Below are 19975 nucleotides of genomic sequence, written 5' to 3'. Positions count from 1 at the left end.
TGACACGAGCCTACCGGACATGCTAAACTACTTCTATGCTCGCTTCGAGGCAAATAACACCGAAACATGCATGAGAGCATCAGATGTACCGGAAGACTGTGTGATCACGCTCTCCGCAGCCGATGTGAGTAAGACCTTTAGACGGATCAACATTCACAAGGCCGCAGGGCCAGACGGATTACCAGGACGTGTACTGCGAGCCTATGCTGACCAACTAGCATGTGTCTTCACTGACATTTTCAACCTCTCCCTGTCCGAGTCTGCGATACCAAAATTGTTTAAGCAGTCCACCATAGTGCCTGTGCCCAAGAACACTAAGGTAACCTGCCTAAATGACTACCGACCTGTAGCACTCATGTCTGTAGCCATGAATTGCTTTGAAAGGCTGGTCATGGCCCACATCAACACCATCATCCCAGAAAGCCTATACCCACTCCAATTTGCATACCGCCCCAACAGATCCACAGATGACGCAGTCTCTATTGCACTCCACACTGCCCTTTCCCACCTGGACAAAAGGAACACCTACAGGATGTGAGAATACTATTAATTTACTACAGCTCAGCGTTCAACACCATAGTGCCCTCAAAGCTCATCAATAAGCTAAGGACACTGGGACTAAACACCTACCTCTGCAACTGGATCCTGGACTTCCTGACTGGCCGCCCCCAGATGGTAAGGGTAGGTAACAACACATCCGCCACGCTGATCCTCAACACAGGGGCCCCTCAGAGGTGCGTGCTCAGCCCCTCCTGTACTCCCTGTTCACTCATGACTGCATGGCCAGGCACGACTTCTACACCATCATTACATTTTCCGATGACACAGCAGTGGTAGGCCTGAACACCGACAACAACAAGACAGCCTATAGGGAGGAGGTCACCACCGTGTGGTGCCAGGACAACAACATCTCCCTCAATGTGATCAAGACAAAGGAGATGATTGTGGACTACAGGTAAAACAGGACCAAGCACATTCTCATCAACAGGGCTGCAGTGGAGCAGGTTGAGAGCTTCAAGTTCCTTGGTGTCCACATCACCAACAAACTAACATGGTCCAAGCACACCAGGACAGTCCCCCTCAGGAGACTGAAAAGATTTAGCATGGGTCCTCCGATCCTTAAAAGGTTCTACAGCTGCACCATCGACAGCATCCTGACTGGTTGCGTCACTGCCTGGTTTTACAACTGCTCAGCCTCCAACCGCAAGGCACTACAGAGAGTAGTGCGAACGGCCCAGTACATCACTGGGGCCAAGCTCCCCCCCCCTCTTCACACCACTGCCACTCTCTGTTGTCATCTATGCATAGTCACTCTACCTACATGTACATACTACCTCAACTAACCGGTGCCCCAACACATTGACTCTGTACTGGCACCCCCTGTATATATTGTTTATTTTTTATTTTTTACTTCTGCTCTTGAATTACTTGTTACTTTTATCTCTTATTCTTATCTGTATTTTTTAAACTACACTGTTGGTTAGGGTCTCGTAAGTAAGCATTTCACTGTAAGGTCTACAGCTGTTGTATTCGGTACATGTGACTAATAAAATGTGATTTTATTTGGGAGATATGCTACCAATGTTGAACCACATACTAAGCTTTGCATAGAAAAAATGGTTTCTGTAAGACTTGGATGCCACGTCATTCTGACCTTGTAGAATATATTCTTTGTACTTTTGTTAGGGACAGAGAGAGAGAGAGAGAGCAAGGAAGGGAGGGGGAGAAAGAAAAAAAAGAGAGTCCACATGCAATATGTAGGAAATTCAATCCAGCTGATGGGGAATTTTGATAGCAAATAGGAGGCTCTTATCGCAGACACTCAATTCAACAAAGGCCTGTTTAATACTATCCTTGCAGCTTCATCTCTATCTTCCCTCTACAGAAATACAACACAAGAAAATACAAGTTTATGACCTGCAAATCCCCTTTATACCTTTTGGAGAACACTTTTTCAACATCACATTCTGTTATCCCTCCTCCATATTAGATAATTTACCTTGTTGCTTCCTCTGAAATAACTACCTATTATGAAAGAGGCTCTGAAAATGTAACAGTAACTTCTGTAAATCCAAGGTGTTTGTCGATTCTGTTTTGAGTCATCGCTTAAAGAATTGATGAATCGCCTTCCACTATTGTTTTGTTATGCGCTAAAGGGACAAATGGGTGAGCAGAGTGTGATGGGAATCTTGACGAACACAGAATATATATCATTAATGTTCTATCTGAATATGCCAGCTATTGCATCTGTGTTAGCTTTGCTGCGTTTGACATTTTGGATGTCTGGCTTTGTAGAAGTATATGAAGTATTATCACATTGTAGAAAAGTGTACTTTGATTGTTTGGGGTTTATGAATCATACCAGACATGTCCTTGAACTAGCAGTTTGTTCTGTTATTATCGGTGTAGATGATATTCAAGGAATGTTAAGACCACAATTCAAAAGATTGAATACACACACAAGCGGCAAAGCAATTATGAATACAATACAATGCACATTACAATGATGTAGGGGAGACCAAGGAAAAACGTAACATGAAACCACTTAGAAAGCTGTTGTACAATGTGCTCATGCTTGGGTAGTGTCTCTAAATGCCTAAATTCGTCAATTATTTTCTGTTTTATTGACAAAAAAAATGGTTGAGGCCCTTAAGTAAATATACCCCCTCTTCTCTTTTTTAGTGTTTTGACCTGTGGAACATTCTCCATGTATCTAAACATAGCATTTTTATCACTAAGATGGGGTCTTTTGATTGGTATAGTTGATGACAATAATTATTTGTATTTTCCCACAAGATTCCGATTAGTATAGGCTCCTACGTGGGGGGAATAGTTGTAGCGCAGTACCTTATATGGTATTTAGACACATTAACATCTTTTTTTTACCCCTTTTTCTCCCCAATTTCGTGGTATCCAATTGTTTTTTAGTAGCTACTATCTTGTCTCATCGCTACAACTCCCGTACGGGCTCGGGAGAGACGAAGGTTGAAAGTCATGCGTCCTCCAAAACACAACCCAACCAAGCCGCACTGCTTCTTAGCACAGAGCTCATCCAACCCAGAAGCCAGCCACACCAATGAAACACCGAGCACCTGGCAACCTTGGTTAGCATGCACTGCGCCCGGCCCACCACAGGAGTCGCTGGTGCGTGATGAGACAAGGATATCCATACCGGCCAAGCCCTCCCTAACCCGGACAACGCTAGGCCAATTGTGCGTCGCCCCACGTTAACATAATTAAATTAAATATGACTTCTTTACATTATGTTTTGCAGTAAAACTAAGATAATACAAAAAAAGTACAATTGACACTTTTGAATGCTAATATAATATATTCATTTTGATACATTTAGAGTTTTTGGTCAATATGACATGCCTATAAGATCATCCAAATATCAGTTTCAAAACCCTTCATTTACCCTTCATTTTTAACATTGGACACAGTGTTACATTTAACCCCGTAGCCTGTTACATTTAACCCCACCTACTGGGTCAATTGTAACATTTCACTCCCGCCACTTTTGGTTGAATTGTAAACAACTGGTCTGTTCTAGAACCCTTGTTAGTGTGTAATGGTAGCTGAGATATGTATGTTGTTTGTATAATCATATTATTTAATTTAAATCCACTCATATTTTCATAATAAGCAAAAGCCTGAAAGGGTTACTTTGTTCTCCAGTCTCCCCAACCATTTTTTCCACAAATAATCGACCATCGATGATGTTGTGAGGCACATTTAATAAAACTTTATTTCAATGTTCTGTCATTATGCCTAAACAAATTTGTCATCAACATGATTTAGAACGTATATATGTTGTGAGAACTCAAGTTAAATGCATACGGACTTCATCCTTCATTTTTTTCCCCCACCAGACCATCATTGTGACACAGAAGATCAGCTTGCAAGGAGAGAATGAGGAGGACCCGATCCCTGAGACTTCATGTCAGGACCACATGATAGGTAAGCTTTTTACTGTGGCCGTGGGCCTACTGTACTGTAGCTATCGTCTGAAAACATATAGAATTTTAGCGCTAATCAGCGTCATTAAAGTACATTTTTCTAACATAGACAGTTTCAGTAGTCACCAGCCATACATCTCCGACGTTTGCTGTCTGTGTGAAGTATTTCTGTAATAGATTATACAAACGGTCTCTTATTTTAGGCTTCTGTACAGAAATAACTGTTGCCATTCATCACCTAATGGCAAATGCATGTGGGACTTGCATATGTAACACATTCTCATACCAGTGAAAAACTGTAGGCTTAGAGACTATAAAAATATTTCCTACATCTTTACAGGACTGATTCGTCTTGTCACTGGCAGAGTGAGTCTTTATTATCGCGCCACTCTCCCACTGCATGTTGAGGTCGTCAACAAAATGGTTACTGTCTCCGGCGTTCAAAAATCCTTTTAGCGTTGCCAGCGCACATTGTTGTTTACGTGGCTAAGACATTGAGGGTTGTCGGGGCAGCTGCTGTTCTGAGAGCTTTGGTAGCATACAATGTGTGATGAGAAAATTATATGCAACAACACCCACTTACTATTTCAATGACAAGGCGATCTTTACATGCTGGGCAGTTTGTCATTCATTGGCAGGTGGAAGGCATTCTTAGGGAACAGGACTAGGACAGGGTAATCAATGTTTATTAGAGCTGCATAATGCTAGGTGCCTATCGCCCTGTTGGAAATCTTTAGGCAGTTTATGTGCCACTCAGTCTATCTTTTAAGAGAAGGCTGTTGTCCATTCAGGAATGGGGTCTTCTCTCAGTTAGTCTGGCTTTGGCATTACGTAAACAGGAGAGCAGCAAAACAGTCATGTACAACCTGTGCAAAAGGTGTTTGTGACGCCTCGACTTGAATTATAGTGGTCTTTTCTTTATGTTTGAAGTTTGTCCTTATTTTCACACAAGATTATGATGACCGTTGCTTAATTTTGTTTATTTATTTCCATGCATATAATAGGTCTACACAGATAATATTGCTGCTGGTAAGCAGTATTTCACTCAATATATAACTAATTTATGTTGACTATCATAATCACTATTTAAATCAAGATTTATCTAAAGGATCGACATTATGGACTTATTAGACTTAGGTAATTTTGGACATAATTTACATCGAACATGGAAAACATAGGCCTATATACAGTTACTTATAAAAGCTGCTCTTTTTTGGCTCTAAGTCATTTTTATATGCTAGCCTCTGTATTGATGGGGTCGACCACACAAATATTGTCAGAAATTGTTTTGACATGGGAAAATTCCCAGGATGTATGAACAATTCCCTGATTCAACTAGGCCCCATATCGTGGAACAGAGCCAAAAATAAGATTGTTAATCGTTTCTGTATTCTAATTAACTGAATGGCATATTTAATTCTGCCAGCTAAGCACATCTATCCAACCTCCCATCAGTATGAATTAAAGCTCTCATAAAGATTTAAGCAGAGTCCACTTATAGGTCCTGAAGTCCAGCCTAGCATATCATTTTACCCTGGGCTTTTATGGGTAGAATATGCCACACATTTGCCTGATCTCAATTACTTATCTTCTCTGAATACACAAGAAACCAGATACAAAAATTGCATTTTGTTTTGACATAATGTGATATTGTAGCAGGGATTAAAACCGGAAACTAGAAAAGGACGCAGATGGACTCATGAGTCTATGAGGTGTGGCTTTGTCATGGTTCAAATCAAATCAAATCACATTTTATTTGTCACCTTACAATGAAATGCTTACTTACAAGGCCTTAACCAACACTGCAGTTTAAAGAAAAAGGAAATATTTACTAAGTAAACTATATATTTTTTTTAATGAAGAGCAACAATAACGAGGCTATATACGGGTACCAATACCGAGTCAATGTGCAGGGTTACAGGTTAGTCAAGGTAATTGAGGTAATGTGTACATGTAGGTAAAGGTACTATGCATAGATAATAGATAATAAACAGCTCACGTTTGACCTTTGATTTGTTGATTTTTAACGGTTTGAGGTCTTGGTCATGTGACGATAGTCACGACCTCTGGTTGCAATTCCCATGCAGTTGGTGGTGGTTCATGTCTGGGTTTTACATGCGTCCTCATCATAGCATGTCATTTAGTCTGTAGAACTTGCTCTCTATCTCCAGGAGGTTTAATGTAGAAGTGATTGGGATCACGGTAAACACAATTTCAGCCCCTCCCTGATACTTTTCCCTTTGATTTTAGATAGCATTACCCTAGGGCCATTAAAATCATACCCTTCGAGGTCCGGAGTACTGCTGGTTTTCTGTTCTACCTCATAATTAATATGCGCCAACCTGGTGTCCCAGGTCTAAACCAGTCCCTGATTAGAATAATAATTGGTGGAACTGGCTTCGAGGTCCATATTAGACCTGGTTATAGTGTGAGAGCAAAGGGCATATTGAAAACAACTGCCAAATCAACTCCTTTGGTTATTACGCTTTGTGAGGTATGGGTGTCTCCCTCTTTCTCTTTCCTTCCTCTCTTTCTCTTTTGTTTCCCTTTCTCTATTATATCCCCCTCTTTATCTTCTCTGTCTTTTCCCTTGAATATAGGATCAAGAACGTGAGACATTCTGAACTGGTTTGCACTTGCTGCATAATGCAGAACTCTGTAGTAATTGATCAGCTGCTGTTTTAGGGGCTTGCCACTACCGCCCCCGTGATGACTCATTGCAGATTAATCTGAGCAACATAACAGGCCATCTGTCCATCGAGGTGGTTTATGACCACCTCAGCTACAACATTACTGTGGAGTAGGAGGTGCAAGGGAGGCAGAAGAAGACACGCATGCCTACAATATGACTAACTGTGCCCTAATAGCATGATTTAAGTTGACTGTGTTTACTCCCAGTCATCCAGTGGGTGCATAATTGAATGAATTCTTGATTTGACGCACTGTTGGTTTAATTGAATGTCTGGCTGCACATTTAGAGGGGACTGTAAATATTGCTTTATTAGGTTAATAATGTATTTTACAACAGCAGTGCATTGCCTCTGATAAAGAGGCAATTTGGAGCTTTGGTTTTAATTACGAGGGTTTGATTCTAATGATGAGGGTTTGATGCAGCTGTTAGATGATGTTGGGCGAGCCCTATGTTTATGGGTGTTTGTACTAAAGCATATCCATGGAAGTTATGAGGGCTACCTCTTACATACCTTGATCCCCTTCAGGGAAATTCATGAATTCAATCATCCATTTATTCATTCGATGGATGGATGTGTTAGGGCATATAGAAGAAGTGGATGTTTATGGTCTGGGCGTTACAAGACCAAGCTCCAGGGTTAAGGGCAGAGCTAGCAGATATTGACCCAACTCTAAAAAAAAAATAGGTCCCATGCTTTTCCATGAAAGGCAGAAAGAAATCAGAACTTACAGATTGTTCTACAGGGAAAAATATCTTCCAAAACAACTGCTTACTCGAAAGGATCAATCATTTCCAAGGTTTTTCCATCCTCAACTAGTCTACAATAAATATATAACGCTAGATTGATATTTTCTACTTTTGCAATGCAGCAACATACTGTGCAACCTACAATGAGAACAGCAGAATGTCAAAGCTGCAGTCATATCAGCCATAAGACCTTCCCCCTCTTTTGTCTTTAAACTGAATTAATGTTAGAACTAGTTCAACACTCTTTCTTTTCCTTACCCAAATTGTTGCAATTAAGTCATGAGCACAGAATGATTAGCCAACATCATTCACAGTTACATGGAATTGGATCATGCCGAACAGCCCTCCATCTGTCTCGCTCGGAGAGGCTTTGCAAAACAGTGTATTTTAAGCTATGTCCATCTGTTGCTACAATGCTCTTAGATCACTGCGCAGTGTGGAACATATCAAGTTCGGCGAATGTGTGTAAGTCAACATAATGCCGATACAGGAGGTAGGGAGACAAATCACAAATAAATTGTCACTCTAAAGTCACGCTGGGTTCCAAATGGGTGAAATTAGACTGGGAACGTAGAGAGAGCTAGGACTTACAAGGGGCCGCTCATTTTAGATCCTTTTCAAGATTAGTCAGATACCTTTATTAATATTATGAAGAAGTGATACAGATTTGTATATAGATTTGTATATAGGAATAAACCTGATGAATTACAGACACAACAGATCGTATCCCACGTATCTACAGTTTCTCGTAATGATTTGGCTTTGGATTGTACCCAGGTGCTCCATAGGTGAAGTAATGCCCCTGTCTCTCTTGCTTTTGCCTCCATTCGTCCTCCAATCTTATTGAACCTACCCAAGATGCCCTTTTTACCCATAACCCCTTCAGTTGCTTGTGAATCCAATCCAGTGGCTCCTCCTCCTTTTCCATTGCTCTCCCACCCCCACCCATCATCACACGCTGCTTCTCCTGTGTCGTGTCCCCCCCCCAAGACTCCAGCAGCCAGATGAGAACCCTGGACAGCGGGATTGGCACCTTCCCCCTCCCTGACTCCGTCAACCGGATCAACGGGCGCCACATTCCCAGATCTGAGTCCAGCCCCGACCGGATGATGGCAAGCGTTCACAGTCCCACTGATCCTGACCAGGACCTCGTCTCGGCCTCTGCTGCTCATTCCCCATCCCATGTGAAAGTGCCTTCCCTGTCTGAGACCCACCCGCATGCACCACCCACCAGTGCCCTGGGCCACTCCCTGTCTGACCCTTCAGTTACTGGAAGAGGTTGTGGACAGGAAGCCTTGAGCTGCCTCCCCAGACCATCCACCTCAGGTAAGACTGGGGGTTCACCTCATATCAACATCCCCGTTACATCCCCATTCTATACCCATCTCCCAAAGCGTGCACTTCCACACTCCCCTTTATGAATTAAGAAGCATTGGATTGCCATAAGCATTGGCTGTCCACACCAATGTTCTTATACCAGTCCAGTCCCATCATGTGAGGTGGATTGTTCAAGTGCACACTTCAAGGAGAAAAGTCAATGATAGGGACACAACCACTGTTACAGGCTCTGTGTTGTCTCTGGTTCATGCCAATGGTTTTATGTTAGGTAAACCAATGATCCGCAGCTGCATATAAACGCTAGAATGGCTGGGCTGGCTCAGAGGATGTTTGGCCACTATCATGAAACCCTATTTGGTGTAAACCCATCTATAAACTGTGTATAAAATGAGAGAGGATAAAATTCTGATTCTCGCTGGCTCAATTTGATTGTGCAATGAGGGTGGCAATGTTTTACTTCAATTCACATCATTATGGGGCGGCAGGTATCCTAGTGTTTAGAGCAATGGGCCAGTAACCCAAAGGTTACTAGATCGAATCCCCGAGCTGACAAGGTAAAAATCTATCGTTCTGCCCCCGAACAAGGCAGTTAACCCACTGTTCCTAGGCCGTCGTTGTAAATAAGAATTTGTTCTTAACTGACTTGCCTAGTTAAATAAAGGTTCAATAAAAAAGTATGACCCTTAAGTCACTCTCAAGAATTCACTATACATGACTCTCAAGAATTCACTATACATGTTCTACCCTCTCAATCTCAACAGAGGATCCATTCTCCACTTGAAGGTATTCAGTGAAAAGGAAAACCTTCTACCTTTTGTTATTCAGTCTCCTATGCATTTTGAATGCTGGACTAGATGGACAAGCCTATCAGGCTTGATTTGGTATTCTGAGTTATATTCTGTAGCTCTGCTTAACAAAGGACACTGTCCCCCCCCACCCACCGTCACATTACCCTCCGGATAATACGACCCACAGACCATATCCCAAGGATAAGTCGCTAATACAATTAGACACGCAAACTCACTAGCAACAATTAGCGACATAGATCATAAACCACCTTCTGCCTGTTCTTTCACTGCAGCAACACAACAGTATCACGGTGGGTGGGAAGGAGAGAGAGAGGGATCACATAGGCTGAGGGAAGTAACACTTACAATGTACTCGTACAGTAAAGGGATGAGTGATCCCAGTGATTTATGCAATCAGGGAATTAGTGTCGATCTGTGTGACCTAGGTACTGCAGTTAAGGTAGGCATGACCAGCAGCTGTCATTATAAAGAATAGAGAAGGAGCCTAATCTCCACCACGGATTCCCTCACAGGTTGTCAAGTAGATGAAAGGACTATTTTGTCCTCGGCACAGTACAAATTATTCTGCTGATGTTCCCGCGGCGCCGCCGCCAACGAGGCCCAGTTAATTATATTGTCAGGAGAAGGTAGGAAGTTGTAGAGAGAAAAAAAGGGAGAAGGAAGGGGTAGGTAGTCATTAAAATTCACACTGACTCAGCTGTGACAATCATTGGATGCTTTGTCATTGGGGGTGACAGTTTGAAGATGGTATTTCGGGGCTGCTTCAAGTCAGAGATGTAGCGGTGTAGTCTCCGTAGGGAGGATGCCATTGACTATTAATAGATGAAATGCCAAACTCTCCTCACACTTAAATAAATTGTAGCATCATGCTCATGTTGTACAGCGTGTGCTTTCACAGGTTAACAACTATATTGGCATAGCGTTAGCTATTGATGCATCCCAAATGGCAACCTATGGCCATAATCGAAAGTAGTGCACTATAAAGGGAATAGGGTGCCATTTGGGATGTAGATATGAGTCTTACTGAAACTCCGGGACCTAATAGCTTTGAGTCTTCCCCCCCGCCCTCTATGCACGCATTGCGTAGGTTCTCTTCCTGGTGTGAGTGTGTGGGTTTGGTTGTTGTCTGTGTCTCATGATTTGTTTCCCTTTACTTTTGAATGATAGATGTGATCAGAAGGAAGAGACTGAGTCAGATAGACTTATGCAGCACCAGCCACACAGTCACTACAGAGGCCCACGAGGAACAAGTGGACAAGAAGAGGAACACCAAGGACCTCAACTCATCCAGTGTAAGGAACTTCCCATGCACTATTAGGCCTATGTCAATGGGGTGGTGTTTTGGGAGCAAAATAGACTGCAATAGCATAGTAATTGTGGCTTCTGTACAATCCCTATACAATATCACATCTCCAAGAAGCATTATCATTATGAAAGAGTATCTCCGTAATCTGTTGAGAATACAGTGATATTAAAGGGATTTGATCTATTTCCCCAGAGTCAGATGAACTCGTGGATACCATTTTTATGTCTCTGTGTCCAGTATCAATGAAGTTAGAGGTAGTTTCGCGAGCCAATGCTAACTAGCATTAGCGCAATGGCTGGAAGTCTATGGATATCTTCTTGCATACAAGTAGACGTAGGGTCTAATTGCTAAAATCTCAAAGTATCCATTTCAGGAAGCAATTGCTAACTAGCGTTAGTACAATGACTAGACGTCCACCATAGACGTCCAGTCATTGTGCTAACGCTAATTAGCATTTTCTTGCAAAACTACTAACTTCCTTCGTACTGGATGCTGAGACATAAAAATGGTATCCACAAGTTCATCGGACTCCTGGGAAGGAGTCTTTAAAGGGATTTATCTATCTTCTTATTCTGTTCAGATGTCCCTCTCTTTCGTGAACAGGACAGAGCCGTGAGAGTGTGCACATACTCAGGCAGCAGCAGTGACACCGAGACAGAGTCTGAAGGGAACACGCTAGGCTCCACCCAAAGCACTCTTACCAACAGAGCAAAGACGGGCAACTTAGGTCAGAATCTCGCCTGCATCGCACATCCACAGACACAATATTGATGTTATTTAGATGTACTCTAGGCCTACATCATTTGATTTTAGACAGTTCATCTTGATTGGTTGAATGACTGATAGATATATTGATTTAAAATTGCTCTCCGCAGTTGACTATGAAGAGAAGACAATGAAGAGGAGCAGTGTGGGAAAGTTCCCGTCAATCATGGACTACTATCAACATGACATGTTATCTCACATAGAGAAGGACGACCACAGGAGGAGTTTCTCCCAATACAACCTGTTGCACAACCAGTCATCGCTAGAGGGAAAAGCAGGAGACAGACTAAGCGTAAGTACTTCCTGTTGACCTATGACATACACTGAACAAAAATCTAAACACAACATGCAACAATTTCAAAGATGTTACGGAGTTACAGTTCATATAAGGAAATCAGTCAATTGAAATAAGTTCATTAGCCCCTAATCAATGGATTTCACATGACTGGGCAAGGGCGCAGCCACGGGGTGGCCCTGGGAGAGCATAGGCCCACCCACTTGGGAGCCAGGCCCTGCCAATCAGACTGAGTTTTCCCCCACAAAAGGCCTTGATTACAGACAGAAATACTCCTCAGCACGCCCTGCCAAATTCTCAAAACAACGTTGGAGGCGGCTTATGGTAATGAAATTAACATTCAATTCCCTGGCAACAGCTCTGATGGACATTCCTTCACAGCATGCTCCCTCAAAACTTGAGACATTTGTGGTATTGTGTTGTATGACAAAACTGCACATTTTAGTGGCCTTTTATTGTCCCCAGCATAAGGTGCACCTGTGTGATGATCATGCTGATTAATCATCTTATTGATATGCCACACCTGTCAGGTGGATGGATTATCTTGGCAAAGGAGAAATGCTCACTAACAGGCGGCATGTAAACAAATTTGTGGGCAAAATTGGAGAGAAATAAGCTTTTTGTGCGTATGGAAAATTTCTGTGATTTTCTATTTCAGCTCATGAAACATGGGACCAACAGTTTACATGTTGCATTTATATTTTTGTTCAGTATATTACCTTTGACTTATCCTTTTGTAGCTCATCAACTAGATGATCATGGTCTGTTGATGTTGCTTCAGGATGATCTATGGACCACTACCTCGTACCTCGAAAAAAGTCTGATGTTTACAATATAGTTTGACATTAATGTCATCAATGATGTAGTCAAACTTTCGCTCTAAATGTTATGTGAGATCATGCATTAGCTCAAAGCAAGCTGTTTCCATGGTAACTTGCACTCCAACTCATGTGAAAACAAAATTGCTGTAAAGCAACATTTGTCCTTTTCCAGCTTCTCCAGCTTTTATAAAGTGCGGACAAAGTCCACTAAGCTTGATGTCTTTCACCCTCCTATACAGCGCTGTAGTTGGATTGTTCGGACGTTTTCATAAAATAAAAAAAATGAAAGTTGCCTAATTACTTTCGATCGGCTTTCCCTCTCGTGTCAGGGGGTATTTACCTACCAGTATTTAACTTCACTGAATGACAAATGAGGAGCAGTGACCATGAAATGGCCCTCATCCCCCTCAGCCTCCAATTCCCCTCAGCTCAGTGCAGTAGAATAACGTAACACACACACACGACCTTACAGAAAAATCCATCATCTGCAAAAGGATTTGACTCAACTAGAGGTCTACCGATTAACCGATTAATTAGGGCAGATTTCAAGTTTTCATAACGATCGGTAATCTGCATTTTTGGACGCCGATTATGGCAGATTACATTGCATTCCACGAGGAAACTGAGTGGCAGGCTGACCACCTGTTACACGATTGCAGCAAGGAGCCACGGTAAGTTGCTAGCTAGCATTAAATTTATCTCATAAAAAAAATCAATCAATCTTCATGTAAATCACTAGTTAACTACACATGGTTGATGATATTACTAGGTTAACTAGCTTGTCCTGCATTCCTACTTCGCCAAGCGAGGGATGATTTAACAAAAGCGCATTCGTGAAAAAAGTACAATTGTTGCATGAATTTACCTCACCATAAACATCAATGCCTTTCTTAAAATCAATATACAGAAGTATATATTTTTAAACCTGCATGTTTGATTAAAATAAATTCATGTTAGCAGGCAATATTAACTAGGGAAATTGTGTCACTTCTCTTGCATTCATTGGACGCAGAGTCAGGGTATATGCAACAGTTTGGGCCACCTGACTCGTTGCGAAATAATTTGCCAGAATTTTACATAATTATGACATTACATTGAAGGTTGTGCAATGTAATAGAAATATTTAGACTTAGGGTTTCTGCCCGTTTGATAAAATACAGAACGGTTCCGTATTTCACTGAAAGAATAAACGTTTTGTTTTCGAAATGATAGTTTCTGGATTTTACCATATTAATGACCAACGGCTTGTATTTCTGTGTTTATTATATTATAATTAAGGCTATGATTTGATAGAGAAGTCTGACTGAGCAGTGGTAGGCGGCAGCATACTCGTAAGCAGCTCTTAGCAATGCTTGCTTCACAGCACTGTTTATGACTTCAAGCCTATCATCTCCCGAGATTAGGCTGGCAATACTAAAGTGTCTATAAGAACATCCAATAGTCAAAGGTATATGAAATACAAATGGTATAGAGAAAAATAGTCGACTCGTCATGATTCCTATAATAACTACAACCTAAAACTTCAAAACTGAGAATATTGAAGAACTGGGAATATTGAACCACCAGCTTTCATACAGTGCCATGCGAAAGTATTCGGCCCCCTTGAACTTTGCGACCTTTTGCCACATTTCAGGCTTCAAACATAAAGATATAAAACTGTATTTTTTTGTGAAGAATCAACAACAAGTGGGACACAATCATGAAGTGGAATGACATTTATTGGATATTTCAAACTTTTTTAACAAATCAAAAACGGAAAAATTGGGCGTGCAAAATTATTCAGCCCCTTTACTTTCAGTGCAGCAAACCCTCTCCAGAAGTTCAGTGAGCATCTCTGAATGATCCAATGTTGACCTAAATGACTAATGATGATAAATACAATCCACCTGTGTGTAATCATGTCTCCATATAAATGCACCTGCACTGTGATAGTCTCAGAGGTCCGTTAAAAGCGCAGAGAGCATCATGAAGAACAAGGAACACAACAGGCAGGTCCGAGATACTGTTGTGAAGAAGTTTAAAGCCGGATTTGGATACAAAAGATTTCCCAAGCTTTAAACATCCCAAGGAGCACTGTGCAAGCGATAATATTGAAATGGAAGGAGTATCAGACCACTGCAAATCTACCAAGACCTGGCCGTCCCTCTAAACTTTCAGCTCATACAAGGAGAAGACTGATCAGAGATGCAGCCAAGAGGCCCATGATCACTCTGGATGAACTGCAGAGATCTACAGCTGAGGTGGGAGACTCTGTCCATAGGACAACAATCAGTCGTATATTGCACAAATCTGGCCTTTATGGAAGAGTGGCAAGAAGAAAGCCATTTCTTAAAGATATCCATAAAACGTGTAAAGTTTGATTCCACGTGACACACCAAACATGTGGAAGAAGGTGCTATGGTCAGATGAAACCAAAATTGAACTTTTTGGTAACAATGCAAAACGTTATGTTTGGCGTAAAAGCAACACAGCTCATCACCCTGAACACACCATCCCCACTGTCAAACATGGTGGTGGCAGCATCATGGTTTGGGCCTGCTTTTCTTCAGCAGGGACAGGGAAGATGGTTAAAATTGATGGGAAGATGGATGGAGCCAAATACAGGACCATTCTGGAAGAAAACCTGATGGAGTCTGCAAAAGACCTGAGACTGGGACGGAGATTTGTCTTCCAACAAGACAATGATCCAAAACATAAAGCAAAATCTACAATGGAATGGTTCAAAAATAAACATATCCAGGTGTTAGAATGGCCAAGTCAAAGTCCAGACCTGAATCCAATCGAGAATCTGTGGAAAGAACTGAAAACTGCTGTTCACAAATGCTCTCCATCCAACCTCACTGAGCTCGAGCTGTTTTGCAAGGAGGAATGGGAAAAAATTTCAGTCTCTCGATGTGCAAAACTGATAGAGACATACCCCAAGCCACTTACAGCTGTAATCGCAGCAAAAGGTGGCGCTACAAAGTATTAACTTAAGGGGGCTGAATAATTTTGCACGCCCAATTTTTCAGTTTTTGATTTGTTAAAAAAGTTTGAAATATCCAATAAATGTCGTTCCACTTCATGATTGTGTCCTACTTGTTGTTGATTCTTCACAAAAAAATACAGTTTTATATCTTTATGTTTGAAGCCTGAAATGTGGCAAAAGGTCGCAAAGTTCAAGGGGGCCGAATACTTTTGCAAGGCACTGTATGTTCTGTGCAAGGAACTTAAACGTTAGCTTTTTTACATGGCACATATTGCACTTTTATTTTCTTCTCCAACACTGTGTTTTTGCGTTATTTAAACCAAATTGAGCATGTTTCTTTATTAATTTGAGACTAAATAGATTTTATTTATGTATTATATAAGTTAAAATAAGTGTTCATTCAGTATTGTTGTAATTGTCATTATTACATATATATATATATATATATATAGTGGCAAACCTCTTCAAGGTTAGGAGCGTTTGTCACAAACTAAGTGGTAAACTGTCACCAAATCACCCAAGAATGAGAGTTCTTTCGAACAGGACAGTACCTGTGTGTTTGTTTCTCTGTCCTGGTCCACCCAGGCCGTAGGCGAGGTCAAGGATAGCAGGGTTCGGTACACGAATCGGGTTCTCGGTAGGTCCAGGTCAAAACGCCAACAGGTAAGTCCAAAACAATCCAGCTCATACACAGTATAAATCCAGCCAATCTCTATAGTCTCTTTCTCTATTGTTCATAGCTCCTTCCAGCACTCTCTCTCCCTCTTCCTGGTTTTTCTTGACCCATTATCTGTGGGTCGGCTCCACCTTCTGAGGGTTCCCCTTGCTTCTGGGACTTGTAGTTTTGGCAGTCGGCCATTTTGTGATCTGTAGTTCTGACAGGGGTGGCCATTTTAGTGATCGGGCAGAGCCCGTTTATTAGTTCTGCTCTCACATATCTGCCATTTATCACTCGACCCCCTTCTTTGCCACAATATATAAATCGGCCGATTAATCGGCATCTGCTTTTTTTTGTCCTCCAATAATCTGTATCGGTATCGGCGTTGAAAATCATAATCGGTCGACCTATAGACTCAGTTCAGGGGGAGAGGAAAAATAAATGAACATTTGTAATGTTCTTGAACTGTGGTTCTTAATGTTGGCCTATAGAGGTCTTGCACTATGAAAGAGGAGCAGTACTGAAACTTCCAGCTACTCTGCTAAAGCAAATACAACGTTGGAGGGCTCAGGGTGTATGCCTTTTTTAATTAAATTTGCAACATCATCCTTGCCAGTCTCTTTTTGTGGTCAAACATTTCAATAAGTACAGATCTATTCCATTCTGCATTTACTGAACAATTGTCTGCTCAAAATTGAATGTGGAAAACGAATGCCCTTGGTATATGTTTTGACCCTGATAAAGGCACTGCATACAGAAACATTGGTTCATCTATTCATTGAATAACTGGGAATAAAATAGAGTATGTAGCTTTTTGTCTCCTCAGCCGTTAGTCTACACTTAATAAAACAATTTTGGATATGAGTCTTCCACTCCCACTCTGCAAAGATGTTTGTGCTAAAATGGCCAGGATTTGACCATTTTTATGTCAGTGTGAAATAAGGTAAAGTGTGGTTGCTGGTTGCGGACGTGGGGTTGTAACTACGTTTTTTTTAAACAAGGTTTATGTGTGGTTGGCTTCTGCGGTGGTGAGCCGGGGGTTTGAAAGCATGCCTCGGATTGCGATGAGACTCCCTACAGAAGTGCAGCGTGTTGGACAGAGATCATGTGCATCCAACCTGCACAGAGATCACCCAAACAACGACGACAAATACACCAAAGACAGAGCAACACTATGGATTTAATCCTACCATCTTTTGCTGTCCAAGAATGGGTCTTGGAAAGACCTCCACAAGAAAATATCTTGATAAATAAAATAAAGAAACTTTGAAAAGACATCTAACCAACACAATAAAGGCCTATGGGGACTATTGGCATTGTTTGGTTGAATAGCCCTTCACTATTCTAAACAAATCCGTTAATAATGAAAGGTTCAAGTTAAAGGTACGCAGAATTACAGAAGAGAGAACCTCATTTAATATCTATGAACCAACCAAGATGATGGACCCACTTTCAACCCAGTTACTCCTTTTCAACCTGTTTACTTCTTGTTAACATGGATTTGACCTTAAAGGGACAATGTGTCTCTTAAAGGGACACAGTTACCCTCATGTCCAACCCGTGACAATATATGTGCTTGGGGTTATTGTCTCGCTGGAAGATCCACTTATGGTCAAGTTTCAGCCTCTTGGCAGAGGCAACGAGGTTTCTGGCATAAAATGTCCTGGTCCTGGGTAAAGTTCATGATGCCATTGACCTTAACAAGGGCCCCAGGGCCAGCTTAAGCAAAATAGCCACATAACATCAAAGATCCATCAATATACTTTTCTGCTCATGCGTTCTTATTTCCATGTCAAACCCACTACTGGTATGCGTGTCCAAAGAGCTCTATTTTCATTTCATCCAACAAATGTAAAAGTCTGGAGTTGGCATAATGGCATTATTAATTAAAACAATTAGGGGGTAGATCAGCTTTAATATTGCAGATAGATTTTGGCTTCCATCGATTTAATTGTTTGCATCATTTCCAATCTCCCATATATATATATTTTTTTAAATATACAGTACCATTCCGAAGTTTGGACACACCTACTCATTCAAGGGTTTTTCTTTATTTTTACTATTTTCTACACTGTAGAATACTATAAAAACTATGAAATAACACGGAATCATGTAGTAACCTAAAAAGTGTTAAACAAATAAAAAATATTTTTGATTTTAGATTCTATGAGGTAGCCACCCTTTGCCTTGATGACAACTTTACACACTCTTTGCTTTCTCTCAACCAGCTTCAACTCAAACGCTTTTCAACAATCTTGAAGGACTTCCTACAAATGCTGAGCATTGTTGGCTGCTTTTCCTTCACTCTGCAGTCTGACTCATCCCAAACTATCTCAATTGTGTTGATGTTGGGTGGTTGTGGAGGTCATTTGATGCACCACTTCATCACTCTCCTTCATGGTTAAATAGCCCTTACACAGCCTGGAGGTGTGTTGGGTCATTGTCCTGTTGAAAAACAAATGATAGTCCCACTAAGCGCAAACCAGATGGGATGGCGTATCGCTGCAGAATTTTTTGGTAGCCCGTGCTGGTTAAGTGTGCCTTGAATTCTAAATAAATCACAGACATTGTCAACAGCAAAGCACCCCCACACCATCACACCTCCATGCTTCACGGTGGGAACCACACATACGGAGATCATTCATTCACCGACTCTACGTCTCACAAAGACACAGTGGTTGGAACCAAAAATCTAAAATTTGAACTTATCAGACCAAAGGACAGATGTCCACTGGTCTAATGTCCATTGCTCATGTTTCTTGGCCCAAGCATGTCTCTTATTATTATTGGTGTCCTTTAGAAGTGGTTTCTTTGCAGCAATTCGACCCTGAAGGCCTGATTCACGCAGTCTCCTCTGAACATTTGTTGTTGAGATTTGTCTGTTACTTGAACTCTGTGAAGCATTTATTTGGGCTGCAATCTGAGGTGCTGGTAACTCTATTGAACTTATCCTCTCCAGCAGAGGTAACTCTGGGTCTTCCTTTCCTGTGGCGGTCCTCATTAGAGCCAGTTTCATCATAGCTCTTGAACTTTCTAAGTTCTTGCCATTTTCCGGATTGACTGACCTTCATGTCTTAAGGTAATGATGGACTGTCATTTCTCTTTGACTATTTGAGCTGTTCTTGCCATAATATGGACTTGGTCTTTTACCCCTACCTTGTCACAACACAACTGATTGTCTCAAACGCATTAAGAAGAAAATAAATTCCACAAATGAACTTTTACGATGTCACACCTGTTAATTGAAATGCATTCCAGGTGACTACCTGATGAAGCTGGTAGAGAGAATGCAAATGCATCAAGGCAAAGTGTGGCTACTGTGAAGATTCTCAAATATAACATATATTTTAATTGTAACACTTTTTTGGTTTCTACATGATTCCATATGTGTTATATCATAGTTTTGATGTCTTCACTATTATTCTACAATGTAGTAAATAGTAAAAGAAAAAAACCTTGTATGAGTAGGTGTGTCCAAACTTTTGACTGGTACTGTATGTATATATATTTGTTATATATTTTCCTTTATTATTTTCCCCTTACCCTATATCCCCTTCCCTAATTGGAGTAAACTAATGGACAACAACACTTAGGCTTCGACTTCTAGCTTTTACATA

General features: G+C 41.2%; 1 protein-coding gene across 6 annotated transcripts in view; it reads left to right on the top strand.

Annotated features, from left to right (window-relative positions):
* The window catches only part of LOC112255162 (nck-associated protein 5), a 175752-nt gene that overhangs the window by 147772 nt on the left and 8005 nt on the right, over positions 1 to 19975 (top strand). For 4 of the 6 annotated variants that reach the window (XM_042323988.1, XM_042323989.1, XM_042323990.1 and 1 more), the window contains 5 exons: positions 3873 to 3960; positions 8389 to 8724; positions 10713 to 10837; positions 11455 to 11578; positions 11727 to 11908. In XM_042323988.1, coding sequence (XP_042179922.1) covers positions 3873 to 3960; positions 8389 to 8724; positions 10713 to 10837; positions 11455 to 11578; positions 11727 to 11908 — 855 coding nt within the window. The other 2 variants (XR_006083685.1, XM_042323992.1) reach the window with 2 other exon arrangements.

This window comes from Oncorhynchus tshawytscha, linkage group LG07 (genome assembly GCF_018296145.1).
Source record: "Oncorhynchus tshawytscha isolate Ot180627B linkage group LG07, Otsh_v2.0, whole genome shotgun sequence".
NCBI classification, from domain to species: domain Eukaryota; kingdom Metazoa; phylum Chordata; class Actinopteri; order Salmoniformes; family Salmonidae; genus Oncorhynchus; species Oncorhynchus tshawytscha.
This window is presented reverse-complemented; position numbering and strand designations above follow the sequence as displayed.